The 14,807-nt window shown below is 44.5% G+C and overlaps 1 protein-coding gene across 2 annotated transcripts in view; it reads left to right on the forward strand.

Annotated features, from left to right (window-relative positions):
- The window catches only part of EIF2B3 (eukaryotic translation initiation factor 2B subunit gamma), a 140,639-nt gene that overhangs the window by 107,516 nt on the left and 18,316 nt on the right, over positions 1-14,807 (forward strand). For both annotated transcript variants that reach the window (XM_039485799.1, XM_039485800.1), the window contains 2 exons: positions 1,544-1,624; positions 3,328-3,476. In XM_039485799.1, coding sequence (XP_039341733.1) covers positions 1,544-1,624; positions 3,328-3,476 — 230 coding nt within the window. The remainder of the gene's footprint in view (positions 1-1,543; positions 1,625-3,327; positions 3,477-14,807) is intronic.

Here is a 14,807-nt window from a genome sequence, read left to right on the forward strand (position 1 = left end):
TTCAATAATGGCTGCATCTTATGTATCAGGATCTCACCTTTCATCCTTTAAACAGCTCCGTCTCTAGCCCTGGTGGTGGCAGAGACAACCTTCAAGATGTGAAGAGTGACAGATGCAGCAATGTCTGCCTGGGGCTGCTGGCAGCCTGAAACAGTTGCTCTCTGAGAGGGGTGAATTTAGCCATTAATCTCATTGCGGGATCCACTCTGAACCCTTACGACAGTTTAAAAGCTAGTATTGTGAACTCTTTCTCTGGTGATCAGAGCGTTTCAGAAGGGAGAGGGCTGATCATCTCTGCACAATCCACTGCGAATGGCATCTCACTGTGAGACCACGGGTTATTTTCTTTTATCTGCTCCCTACACCTCCCACCTGATGGAATCCCCTGAGGTTCAGTTCTCTGCCTTCTGCTTTTCTTTACCGACCATCTCCCTTTTGGTAATTGTACTTCTACTTTTACCTTCGCTGCCACACTTGAGGTGATACTTGGTTGTCCGTACAAAGGTGCTACTCAGACTCCTCTGTCTGTCTTAACTGAATGTGGCTTTCTCTCAGCTCCATTTACCTGAATATCTTGAAAGAAGCCTGAGTATCCTGAAACACAGCCCCATGACCGCTCTCTTCTCAACATGGACCTTTCATTGTCCATGACCTTGGCATCATTCCCAACCCTGGACTGTTCTCCTGCATCTTGCATGTCAGTCTGCCCCGGCCACCTCTGCAGCATTGCCTGTGTGCCCCACTGCCCCTCCGCTGCAGTCCTCAGCCACACTGTCATCTCCTGTGCCCGCCTGCTCCAGGCTGACTCCAGCGGGTACAGGATGCCCTAGCCTGCCTTCCCTCCTGCACACAGAGGAAGGGTGGGATTATCCTGTCCTCCTATAACCCTAGCTCCCCATTCATTTCAGGAGCCCGTTCAAAATTACTCTCCATGGATTTGTCCTTGGCTACTTCCTGGACCTTGTCTCTCTCTGTTACCTTCTCTGCTATGTCTGCTTCTCTAGCACCTGCCTTTTCCTCTGCAGCGTCTGCTTTCTGGAACAGACACCTCATCACCTTTGTGTTTTCCCCTCACACACCTGAAATAGTTCTTCTCCCTTGCCTGTGCTTCAGCAAGCTCCCTTCTACTAAATGCTTTAACTTAGTCATCCTAGGATGTCAGAGTACTCGGTTGTGTACTGTGTTGTGTTACAGCATGCTGAGTTACATTCTGTACGAACTCAAATACTGCGTGTCCTTCGAGTTCTGTGGGAGCCTGGCAGCTTGCTGCTGATTCCTGATTAGACCAGGGTGTGCAAAGAGGAAACGTACTAATGGACTGTACTGGTACAGTGCTGGCTATCTTCTCCTATGGAGCGAAGAGGGTAACTACCACGCATCTGTTGCAAGTGTAAACCACAGGTGATAAAATGTCTTCTGTAAGTGAGCATGTTTACAGTATATACCGAAGTGCCATGAAACATAAGCCTGCTTGGATTTGTCCATGTAATATACTGATGTATCATTACCTTGTTCACCTGTGACTTGGGATCTCCTCTTCCAGGTTCCTAAGCTGTTACCTGCTCTTGTGTGTCCAGAAGAACCATTGGTTCACATGTCCGCTCAAGTCACCGACAGAGGCCTGGTGAGTGACTGTTCTGGCAGAATGTGTGAAGGGAGGTGGAACTATTTGCTAGGCCTTAATTTCAAGAGCTGCCTCTTGTAATTAACTTCTGTCTCAAAAATGTAGCCGAGGTTCTAAAGCACTGAGCTGAGGTATGACTGAATGCAAAATAAAATGTCCCAATTGTGTATTGTCCTTCAGCTGCGTATTCTAAATACTACTGAGTCAAACAGAGTAATGGAAAACAACCCAAAGCACCCACGTGTCCTTGTCCTTCAGTTCCTGCCCTTCAATCTTTATTAATTAAAAACATGTTTTACTGTTTGTACTCTACTTTTTGATACTATACAAATTTTACCCCAAACCACTGCAGCGTCTTGTCCCCCAGCAGGCTGATGTGAGGTTTGGCAGATGATGATAGACAATCAGTTGGCTTTCCAAAGGCCAGCAAACTTAGAAGGGTTTAGTTTTTTAGTGCTGGCTCTTAGCTAAAGTATTTTAGCTGCATCCCAGCCCTAAACCCCTATGCTTTGGGCCCACTTTGGTGAGCTCTGAACTCACACAAATAGTCCCACTGACTTAACTAAGACTACTCACATAGGTCCTTGCCTTCATGGCTAAGAGTTACACAGCTGGGGCCCTGTATACGGGAGGCTTGGGGAAACTGGCCAGCTATCTGTTCGGGGAAGGGTCACCAGGCTGGATCCTGTTGAGTGGGCCACCTCAATTTATCCAAACCCTGGAATCTATAGAGGTCTTAGGTGTTCTCCAAGACATTCAGATCATCAAGGTCCTGCTTTGTATGTATTCAAGGGTAATATCTTATCCCTCTGCCACTTCTGGTATTCCCCATTCTTTTTTTGACACAGTATTGCTCTGTGACTGCCTGTTTCAACACACAGCTTGTCTCCGGGAACATTTAGCTTGCAGCAAGCTGGGGCGTGAATTTCCCCCGCACTAGCCTGTCGCTCACTAGGTATCCATGTAGACCCTGCTGCCGCACACTAACAGTTCCCTACTGTGCTTTGATCTAGTCCCATTTCAAAGCGGGATAGATCAAAGCGCACTACAGGGTCCACTTAGTGTGGGACTAAGTGTTCATGAAGACAAGTCCATAGATTGCTCTTTTAAATCTGCACCCTACAGATCATACAGCAGGCTTTAGACATGTCCACCAGGCCTCACCCACACATACTCACTTCTTTGAGGTATATGCTTTACTTCCAAAACTGCATACTGGGGAAAACATCTTCCCCTTAATCACGAGTAAGATAGTTAACCTATGAAGGATCACTTTTAAGTGGTGTTCTCATCTGTGAACAAAGGCGTCATCATTCACTCCTGGTTATGCTATAGATTTATGAGAGAAGCACTGTACAGATGAGATCTTTGCTTTAGTTAACACGATAAAAAATAATTTCTTACCCTTAAATGTGCTCTAGACTGAGAAGACATTACAAGCCTTTGGGTAGTTTGAATTTTGATGTTTGCTAGGATTTTTTGAAGATGTTTTATGTTGATGCCAGTAACTATGGAAGTGTCTTGTGTGGGCACAAATAAACAAGGCCTATCACTGACCTACAGCTTGTATTCATGGTGTCTAGGTGTATGGAGAATAGTCATGTTTTGTTGATAGAGATCCTATATGAAGAACATTGATTTTTGAGATAACTTAATATACAGCCATGGTGGTTTGACTAAGTTTCCACTCTGTTCCTTTCTAGGTTGGATCTGACAGCATCATTGGTTCATCCACGCAGGTTGGAGAGAAGACATCCATTAAACACTCCATCATCGGCTCCACCTGCACCATAAAAGACAGAGTTAAAATAACTAACTGCATCATCATGAACTCTGTCACAATTGAGGAAGGGTATGTTACTTCTTTGTATCTCCCTGTCCTAAGCTGCTTGTTTCCCTCTCTTAGAAAGGCACTGGGATGCTGGCTGTCCTGTGAGAGATTCCCAGCCATGGCAATTGATCTCAGGAAGAAGCTTGTTTCTCATCTCCTGTGGGATGTAAGAATGAATCAGAAATAAGTTTTGTCTAGTATCAATAGGATGCTAATAACAAGGGAGAGAGTTAACTAGAGGGGTCCAGATGGGGAGGATTAATTCCATCCCATCCTTCTGGAGAGCCTGTCATCTACACAACTTATTTTAAGTCATATAGATGGAATGGATTCACTGGTCTGTAGGAGGTTAGGTCGCATCCTTCCAGTACTGAAAGCTTATTTTAATGGCTTAGACTTTGCAGATATTTATACCAAAAATCTTATACTCCTATAAAGTTGCTGATTTTAAAACGTCCACATTTACCAATAAAAATCTTCCTACGCCCTTGGTATTTTGAGAGCCTCCACTGACATTCAGGTCTTTTCATTGTCACCTTGAATCTTTACATTAGCATTACATTTGCTAGAAAACAGGGCAAATAAATAAGCTTTCCCAAAAGGAAATCTGTCATCCGGTAGAGGTTCCTTGTGTATGAGACTCTAGCTAATGAAGGGGTATCCACACAAACAGTCACCACTGATACTTGGACACTTAAAAAGGAGACCTCCTCTGTCTTGACACCATTAAAATTCTAGCTGATCACTATGGAAGGCCAGGAGCAGACTCGTTAACTCGTTAGCTGGAAGGGCTTGCAAACGGTAAAAGATTAAACCAATAAAATGAAAAGTTTTGAAGCTAGTTGATCTTTCATCCTGCCTCAGTGCTTCCCAAGCCTGGAAATTGAGTCATTACTTACGTGCAACGTCCTCGTCATGAGAGGATCTGCTTCGCAGATCGGAAGAAGAATCAGCCCAGTCATCCAATGATTCCCAGACTTGTGTTCCATAGGTTCCCCCTGTCCCCCAATACACACACGTTCCGGGGCTCCTGTTCTCTCATGAGTGTCTTTGAGAAGTGACCTAGGTGCATGTAAACATTGCTTTGTATTACGTGTATTATATATTCAGGGAGGCGCTCGCTCTGCTCCTAGTCTCCGAGATAGATGATATTTATCCCACTTGTTTGTGTTGTGCTACTGAAACATCCCTTGACTCTTCAGTGAGTGGAAAACCAACCAGTTGCTGCCTGAAAGTTCCCACCTCCTCTTACGAGCCGGCTTCCTGTGGGTGTCAGTGGAAAAGAAACTGCTCATTAGAGTCCGTACAGGCCTTTATTAATTCCCTGCTCCTTCATGCCATGAGGTTTGCTGAGGGTCCTTGTGGGAGAAGTCAAACCCTTAAAAAATGCCCAGTTGGCTCTCGCGGTCACATGCTTGAAAACAAAAACCCAAAGGATGTTGGGTCTGTGGGGAATACTACTGTTACAGAGCTAAATTACAGGTAAGTAAGTATGGTACATCACTGCCAAGCATTTAGTCTTTAATAGAAATCCACAGTAATTTCAAGCACATCATAAATCAGAATTCCTTGGTGTGTAGCTAATAGCTGGTCTCCAGTTCACTCGTAAATGGCTCCAGTATGGCAGTCTCACAGAATTCGCCGTCCTCTAAGTACCAGGAAATACTCTGATTTGACAATGAGCTACACTGTTGTCTTGATTAATGGATTGGTACCACAGGCATTCTGGCAGGGTTTGCGTACAAGGTAAGCCGCTCGACGGTGAAGTCACAAAGGGGGCTAAATGTATAAATAGGTAGCTAACAAAATCTGCATGTGTTCCTCTGCATTGAATATACAGCAATGTTCTGTTCTAAACCCTCAATAGGGATTGTTATCCTAATAATCAGTGTGTGCCTTCCAGTGTGTTCAAATATTGATTTGAAAGCAAAATACCATTGTGAGCACACTGGTTTTGTTTTGACTAACCTCCTCCTCCTAGCCATTATTGTAACAAAGCTAGTGCAGCCGCTCTCAGCAATCAGTCATGCTCCAAAACGTAGCAACAGCCTTGATAGTTGCAAAAGTCCATCAACCCAACCGCTTTGTTGCTGTTGACTGTTGATGCACCAGAAGAGTCTCGGTGTCTTTTCTCTGTGTGGAATGTACATTATACACTATAAAGGTTTGTTTCAAAGTGCAACATGGTTCATATTGTATGTGATAAGCTTGTGTAAATATTATGCCGATACTTTATTCCTGTATCACGTTATGTAAATCTCTTGGGTTTGCTGGCATGGGAAGCCTCTGGTGAACATCTAGGAAGGTTTGGAAATGTATCTGGAAGCTGAGTTTTGGTAAGAGAAACCTTACTCAGAACTTAATGAAAAGGAAAAGTGACTGCTGTTATTTTGACCTTCATTTCTTTCAAATCCTTAATCACGGCTGGTGGGTTTTTTTGTGATTTGTCCATGGCTGTAGCATCTGGATGCAGCACATAAATTAACTTTGCTGATGGTGTTTTAAACTACCCCCAATAGACAGCTCCCCTCCACAAACAGCTTCCCTATCTCCCGTGCTTCAAACATCTATAAGTAACCCAGCAATCATCCCAGAAAGGACTTGATAAAATGATGTCTTGCACTGTGGTCAGAAAATCAGTAAACTCTGGCTCTTCTGTACCAGCAGAGAGAATGATTTTCTCACATGGGGACTATCCAGTGGCAATGTTCTGCCTCCAGTCCCCCAAAGCTGTGCTAATGACTTCCAGTAGAAATGCCACAGCATATCTAAGCCATGTTGATGTTGCATAGGAAGAGAGGCAGTCCTAAGGCAAGCCAGATCCATCACCAGGTAGGTTTTTAGATATTAGACATGACGCCTTTGAATTGCACCTTGAAGCAGATGGAAAGCAGTGCTGTTTATAGAACACAGGCACATTGTTGCAAAGTTTGTATCAAGGAAAGGAGAGAAAGCTTACTTGGCTAACCAAAAGATGTAAAAGTCAAGTGAGCCACTGCTGCTCTTTGGGAACCCAAGAGCTGGTGGGTGCCCCAAAGTAGCCCAACATTCTGAGCCTATCAGGAAGGTGTGTTGATACTCTAGGGACAGGTGTCACTGCCCTTGGTAATACCTTTTCTTGCTTCCCCTTGCCAACCGGTCTTCACCACTCGCATTTCTGGATTGAACCTCAGCTAGTTCATTTTTTTCCCTGGTTCTCATCTTTGCCAGGTATAGGGAAAGCAGAGAAGTTGCCCCCATCTGAATCTGATTGAAAGGTCATGTAGAATGTTCCCTAGATATTACAGTGATGGTAGCCTTAGAAATACAAAAGAAAAATAGATGAGTGTTGTCAACATTTTGGTGGCACTGCAGCCCCAAATACTTCAGTCTAACGGTTTCATCTGCCTGCTGAACTGGGCTGAGAGAGTGGCCCTGTATGAGAGGTCTTTTAAGGCTGCTGAGCAGCTTCTCCATACTACCCACTGAGGCCTATCAGAAAGAAGGGAGAAGAGTTACTGAAAACCAAGCCCATGCACCCTACCTGGTCTCTTGGGCACATCAGCAACAGCTCATGATCAGCCAAATGAAGAGCTGCCAGAAAAGCTCACCAAGTCAACATGCAGACCCAAACTTGTGGGCTGGCTCAAGTGGTGACAGTAATTCAGTCCCCATGTTATGGCCAGTCCTGACATCGGAGTGTTAGGGATCTAGAGAAGTCGGAGTGATTTAGATCAACCCGGAGCCGCCTCACTATGACCTTTCTAATAACTTTCCCCGAAAAGGAATGTTTATGGCAGCGCACTCATGGCAAGAGCACAATCACCAAAGGGTGGTTTCTTGAGCAAGGGCCTAGTCAGCCTTTGGTTAAGGGATATTGCTCTCCTGGAAGGAACCATTCATGATCCCTGTCAGTGAAAGAAGTGCAAACCTTCCAGCATCCATGGGCACCTGGCTCCATCTTGCCGGTTAGCGCCGTAATAGCCCACCTAGGGGTGAAGCCAAAGGCACTCCGAAGAACCTGCATGAACACTGCAGAGTGTGGTTACAGTGTTTGAGGCCAACCTCAGAGGCTTTGATTCACTAAATAACGTGCAAGGGAGGCCAGGAGGTTTTTCTCTGAAATTCCTGGACACCACCACCTTGCACTTCCAGGAGATAGTGCAAACGGTGGTCATTACAGTGCGAATCCAAGATGCTGTAGGAACTGCTGCATTTCCTGATATTTAAGGATTCACAAAATTACATTTCCCAACCAAAAAGAGTTTTTTGGAAGCCTCCTCATGAAATTTAACACCAGCTCTTGGAGATGGGTAAATAGCTTCCATGGGAGCAGATGGGACTATCACAAGGTGCAGCCTCATAAAACTGGATTGGCATTCTGAGGTTGTAGTTAGCTAGTCATGCAAAAACCTGAGGTAATCACCTGGATGATACTTCCAGACTGAGACAACTTCTTCCAAAAGAAATAAACCGAGGAATTTTGGGCCGTGTTGTACAGTGGCATCTTCATACTGTGTTCAGATTTCGATCCATTTCTCCATTGATGATTGACATGTTTTGGTCCGGCAGACCAAAAGCAGTTTTATTGTGAAATCTTCAGAAGAAAGCAGGCGTAGTATGACGTTATTCTGTAACCTGGCTCTTGGTAAATGATTTGGGTGGACTTGAATCTCTGTCATAAGAGATTACAAAAGGATTAAAGAAGTTAATAACGTAGGGGAAATAATCAGCAGTTCCTCCTTAATGTGTTTCCCACTGCACAGCGAATTCTTCCATCAGTTAGACAATAAAATAACAGCTATTACATATGTGCTGAATGGTGGACATGCTTGACCAAGTTCGGAGAGACGGGCAGCTGAAAGCTACTAGAGGAGGTAATTCATGGAACAGTGCAAGCGCTGAGAGATGCTGAGTGCCCAGGTGACATGCTGCAGTGTGGAAAATGTTCTTGTTCCCCTCTGGACAGCTCCCTGGAGCTCAGTGACAAATGGCTGCACTGAGTTACATAGAGGAAAACTACTAATCGAGCTGAAATCATAGGTCACCTGAAAACTCCTGCCTCTCTATCTACACTGCACAGTAGCTGTGGGCATCTTCAATCTGCCTAGCAGCTGAGGCTGCCCTTTCTACTTATTGTTTTGGTCGGGGTGGAGGAGGTGCAGTACCAAGGCGTTCTGAGATTTGTGTGTCTGAAAGTCTTTGATATAAAAGTCCTCTGACTACAGGTCATTTATAGTGCAAGCACCCACGGCAGTGCCAGCCTGATGACAATTGAAACTAGTTACCCGGGGAGACACTGCTGATTACAGAGAGAGCTGGTATCACTAAGTTCCATCCTGATCCCTCTGCCGAGCAGAAAGTACTGCTTGTAAATAACCAGCACGATGCTGAACTGAGCTCTCTAAACTCGTTTCATGTAGTGCCTCGGAAGTAGACTGGAGTGGTCGCTTACATAGATCATCGCTCCCAGCGAAGCTTGACTTCTCTGAAAATCAGGCCACTTATTTAGGTGTTTTAATATGGATTTAGGAGCCTAACTTTAGCACCTCGCCCCCATTTTTTGAAATCTTGGCTCAGAGTTTTGAAATTGATTTGGTCCTTCAGTTTTCTACACAATGGGATTTATTTGGATTGTAAACTCTTTTGGGCAGGGACTGTGTTTCTGTTCTGTGTGGGGGGTCCAGGTCCGTGACTGGGCTCCTATGAGCCATGGTAATAATAATCATGGAAAGGGCAGTTGAAGATTTGGAGGGGTGTGTGTGTGTGTGTGTGTCTGTAAAATGCACTCTTAGTGTTACAATTACCGGAAGGACCCTGTGCATCATCTCTGCTCTTTGGACATGGAATCCAAGAGTTTCACTGGGAAAAAAATCGAGAGATGGGAACATAATGGAAGATTCTCGTCCTTGGGTAGCTCAAAGCTTAGCTGAGGGCGCAAGACGTCAGGAGCTCAGACAAAGTAGCACAAGGTTCATGACCAGCTTTATAAGTAAACACTATTTTAGAATTGTCTTGTTGAATTTTGGAAGTCAGTACCATAGTAACCATATGGTAGATTTATGAACCGAAGATACATATTTTGCTGCATCCTTGACTAATACCTTTAGCGAAGCAGCAGGCTGGCATAACCAACTCTTGGTAAGTAAGAGTTTCCACATCAGCCATAGATACTGTTTGGCACTTTCCTTAGAAAGCAGGAAGCCATCATGGAGGTGATGGCAAGATGCTTATGATCCAAAATTACCTCAGGATTCCCAATTAAATGAACACCTATGAGGCCTGGACCTTCTGAGTACAAGCCCAGGAAGCTCTGCCTGCTACACCAGTGCTTTAATCAGAGTGGATGGAAGCAAAGCCATTATTCAGAGTTGCTGGGTTTTTTTAAGGCCAGAAGGGATCATTGCGATCATGGAGTCTGGCCTTCTGCATAACACAGGGTAGAGAATTTCATCCAGTTATTGTTGTATCCAGCCCATAGTTTCTGCTTGAGCTGGAGCATATCGTTCAGAAAGAGACGTCCAATTGTGATCTAAAGATTTCAGGTGATTCAGAATCCACCCCACCCCCATTGGCAGGTCATTCCAGGGTTTAACTTACATGTCTGTTAAAAATGGGCACCAGAAGGATCCAGTTTTGTCAAGTTACAGCTCCTGTCCTGAGGCGCTTACCCTCTGAAGTCAGCATGCTCCAGCATGGATGCAGTTTAAACCTGGACAGTCCTCAGGGGCGGGGCTGTATCTCCCTTCATGCCTTGTGTGCTCAGCCCTGTCGTGGCCACTCCACAATAATGCTTTGCTTGTAACTCTGTAAGTTCTTTGCCTTCAACTGTAAAAATGTCACATTTTTCCCAGTCTCAGTTGCATGGATTTATTTGAAACTGATGTGTCATAAGATTCCCCAACAAAAAGTGCTGTTAATTCCTCAAGCAGAATGCCAAAAAGCCAGAAGAGACCAGGGAGGAAAAGCTTCCTTTCTGACTCGCCAGCCACTCTGATACAATTGGTCATCTCGGTTCAGGAGAGGCGCAGGACTGGAATTGCAGAAGGTGGCTCAGGTCAAGTTTAAAGCGCTTGACTGCTTTATAGCCTGGCTTGTTTGAGTGCAGCTAACCGGAGTTTACTCGGTGTTGAAAGAAATAGTGTAACAAAGTTAAGATTTTAAACAGATTGTCATTTCTGGCAACAAAACGACAGTGAAAAAACCTCTAGGATGTTCAAATGAGAGAACTTTATAGGCATGTAGCGTAAGTGACTACGTTGTTACATGTGCCAGTTAAGCCTTGGCTTTAGGGAGTCGTCGTGACTCACCAAAGTGCCGTAGGGGGTGAAATTATACTAATTTTTCAATGGCAAACCCAAGGCGTAAATGTATTTCAGTTCTTGTGTCGGAGTGTGACACGTGCGTGGGCAAAGAGAGATGCGGGATTTCAGTGAGGTTCTTACTCTCACCGTAGTGTGTAAGGCATAACTAGGTGCGTGACTTATGATATGAGCATTTCCGTGCTCGTGGAAGTCCTCACCAGTGGCAGTGATGTTGAGCTCATTGCTAAAGGGAGCATGTTTGGCAGGGTTCTGACTTTGGATGGTCTCTGCCTATTAGCCAGATTTATTTTTTATATTGTATGTATAATCAATAGATTTAAAGGGCCACTGTCAAATTTGACAAGTAACAAATATGACAATCTTGCAAGCTCTGAGGTCAGCCTTTCCTTGCCAATAGGCCTTGTCGATGAGAAGGTGTATCCTCTTTCTTTAGTGTATCATGAGATCCAAGTGCAAGCAGAGTTGGCAATTTCCTGGGGAAAAACTAGGTGAGGACAGTAAATACAGGCTTAACCCCGGGAAAAATAATTGTATCAGTGTCCAGCAAGCATAGACTGAACCTTTTCAAACTTTGGGTACATCCATTCAGAACTGAGGAATAGGTCCTCACCTGTCCACTACGTCAAAGTTGGTCTTCTGTGCCAGAATGCTGCATGACCAAATGGACCTAGACTGGTCATCTGCAATGCTGCATGCTTCTGCTTGCTTAATCCTGCAAGCCTACGGCACTGCATTATTGGTGTTTTCATACAGTTGAATGTTTCTGACTTTTGTTTATATAATACTCAGAACAGAAATATGAGTCATGCCCTGGAACTTCCTTGAGAGAAAATCCAACCAAAATGAATACAGACATTCTAATGTTTAGTATTACAATTACATATATTCTTATTATGCCCACTACAGTTTTATTGGTACAACCCTAAATTAATCGATGAATCTACTACCTTATGTAGCCACAATTTGAATATTTAACTGAAACTATATGTAATGTGGTGTGCATTAATAGAATGGTATTTGAAATAGAAAATGCCTTAAACTGGGATTAACTGGTTTTTCCCAGGGAGGTAAAATCCACCTCTATTAAATACCATGCTATCCCTGAGTGCCAGGAGTATGGTTTATAGATTAGATTGTAAACACTTCTGAGCAAGGACCTTGTCATCTTATGTATTTGCAAAGCTATTACATGTTGGCACTATATAAACAAATATAAATATCATCTAAACCCAACGTGGGTCGGAATCTCTTGGTCTTTCTCTTCCAGTGCTGCAGTGCTGAGGGGGAAGAGAGAAAAACCTACATGCTTTAGGTCAAATTCACCACTAGTGTAAGCAGATGCCACTCCATTGAACTCCATTATGCCAGGAAGGAATTTGTCCCTTTGGTTCTCAGACTGTTGCAGTATGTGGTAAAGAGGGCTTGATGATGATTTCCAGATATGGGGCATATTTGTGTCCTTTTTCGTGTCTCTTTCAGGGAAGGTCTGTCAAATCAGTGGACAGAATTTCAGCTGTTATTTGACCACACACCAACAATGTCTGGACATCACTAAGAATGTTGGGTTCAGATACCTAATTATTGTAAAGAGACATTCTCACCTGTGCAGCCATCTGACCATGCCCATCTGTGTAAAGCAGTGGTTTTCAACCTTTTTTTTTCATTTACAGACCCCTAAAAATTTTCAAATGGAGGCGTGGATCCCTTTGGAAATGTTAGACATAGTCTGTGGGCCCCAGGGATCCGCAGACCACAGGTTGAAAACCACTGGTGTAAAACAGTCACTTCCCGTTCTCTCTCACAAAGTAAATGCCACATTATTGCTGTATCTGACTTTGCAACCCAGAAGAGCACTAGTAAGGATAGGGAAGAGTTTTAAAGAATACTGGCGCATTAAAGGAAACTTAGTTATATTTCTTTGTCTTCTTCTTTTATTTCTATTTATTTTTCAGTAACAGCGATTCGGATGGGGGCCCCGTTGTGCTAATGAACTATGCAAATGCATTCAAAGACACGGTGCCTGCCCCATTTAGCAACCAACCTAAGTAGACACTGTACATATTAAGGGGAGAGGAATACAATCAAGTATATACAAAATATGTGTATGCATGTGTTCATTTGCATGAACTATAACTATATGAATGAAGCTCCAACAATTCCCATCTCTGCCATTGTGAATAGGCCGAATCCTTGGGGACTTTGCAGTGCAAGTGGGTTTGGAGCGATCCAGAGGATTTGTGTCCCCCTTTAGGGAGGCTGTTTCACGTGTAAGGAGCTAAAAGTAAGACAGAACAGAAACGTGTGAGAGAGAAGCTGGCCAGTGTAGTAAAGGTGAGCAAACAAACAGGGGTGGAGTTGTGAAGAGCCTTGAGGACAAGAAGCTGATGTGGTGAACCTGCGGGGTTCAGCGATCGAGGTGAGGTCTTAGCAGCTGTCTTTGATATAAACCTGAGGTTGGACCAGGGGCGGCTCTAGCTTTTTTGCCGCCTCAAGCACGGCAGTCAGGCAGCCTTCGGCGGCTTGCCTGCAGGAGGTCCCTGGTCCCGCGGATTCGGCGGCACACCTGCAGGAGGTCTGCTGGTCCCGCGGATTCGGCGTACCTGCCACCAAATCTGCGGGACCGGCAGACCTCCCGCAGGCAAGCCGCCGAAGACTGCCTGACTGCCGCCCTCGCAGGGACCAGCAGGGCACCCCCCATGGCTTGCCGCCCCAGGCACATGCGTGGAGTGCTGGTGCTTGGAGCCGCCGCTGGGTGGGACGGAGAGGAGGCGCTTACAGTGATCAGGATGGGAAACCATAGGAGTTCTGGGTGCGTAGGAGAAAGAAACCGGTAACTTTTAAAACCTGTACAGAGGAGTAAGCAGCAAGATTTGGACATGACCTGGTTGCACAGGGCAAAAGATGAGCAAGAATTATCACCATTGATTCTATATTGACCAAAACTGGGATCTTCCCTGGTCAGACGTAGTGAGATAATAAGCTGCGTGTTGGATTTTGTTAAACAAGTTCCAGCTACCTGTCTTGAAGCAGAGAGCACAAATGCTTGCTGTAGTTGTTACTCAGTAAACGGGCTTAAGAGGGACCACATGTGTCTAGTTAAATGCTGTTCTAGTTTACCACATGTCTCCAATTTAATGCTACTTTCTATGAGAACATGTACAAAGGGAGAAAACAACAAGCAAAGCAAGCTGGATTGACTACTAACTGCAGATTGATTGTGAAGTTTATTGGTTGTTTCCTTGATAGTGCTAAATCAGCACCTGCTGTATGAAACTGGGAGTGATTTGAAGAAAGTTCTAATTAAAACCAGGATGGAATGGAGAATTTTACAGGGGTTCAGCACAGAAGGGGTCTTATTTTTCCCTTTGGATAATACCAGTACAAAGGAGAGATCCCACTGCCAAGGCACCATTTGTGTGGCATTGTAAAATGTGTTTTACAACACGTCCCGTCATGAGAAGGAATGAGGACATGCAGTTGCTTCGAACCCAATAGCTTGCAAAACTGGAAATAAAATTATGCTCATGCCGTGACCTTCAAACATTTTATATCGTACACCACTTTTTAAGATGGCAGTTGTCTCCTCCAGCACCACTTCCACATGTTCCCTGTGGCAGCAGTAGAAGTCGTCAAATTAGGACAGTTACGGAGAAACATTTCAGCATGTGCTTAATGGGGTGGACTTTATGTACATGCTTAAAGTTAAATAGGTCTGTAAGTGCTCTGCTAAGTTGGGGCCTGAGTTTCTTAAATGTGAGCTGCATGGCTGCTGGGTTATGCAGCCTGTTCTGGGCTCTCTATTTCTTCTCCCTGAACATAGGGCATTACATTTAGCAAATCTCCACTGCAAGGTCTAATCTCTCCGGGTAACACTGCAATTGGGTTCTCTCCTCTCTCCGTCTCTGTTTGTTGTGCCTCCAATGTTGGGTGTTGTCTGCACATTTGATCAGTTATTGTTTTTGTGAATTATTTGTTAACCAACAGCCACATGCTTCGTGCCCTACAAGGCAATGAACAAAGTACAATCCTTGCCCCAAAGAGCATATTG

The sequence above is a fragment of the Mauremys reevesii genome, linkage group 8 (assembly GCF_016161935.1).
Source record: "Mauremys reevesii isolate NIE-2019 linkage group 8, ASM1616193v1, whole genome shotgun sequence".
Taxonomy (NCBI): Eukaryota; Metazoa; Chordata; order Testudines; family Geoemydidae; genus Mauremys; species Mauremys reevesii.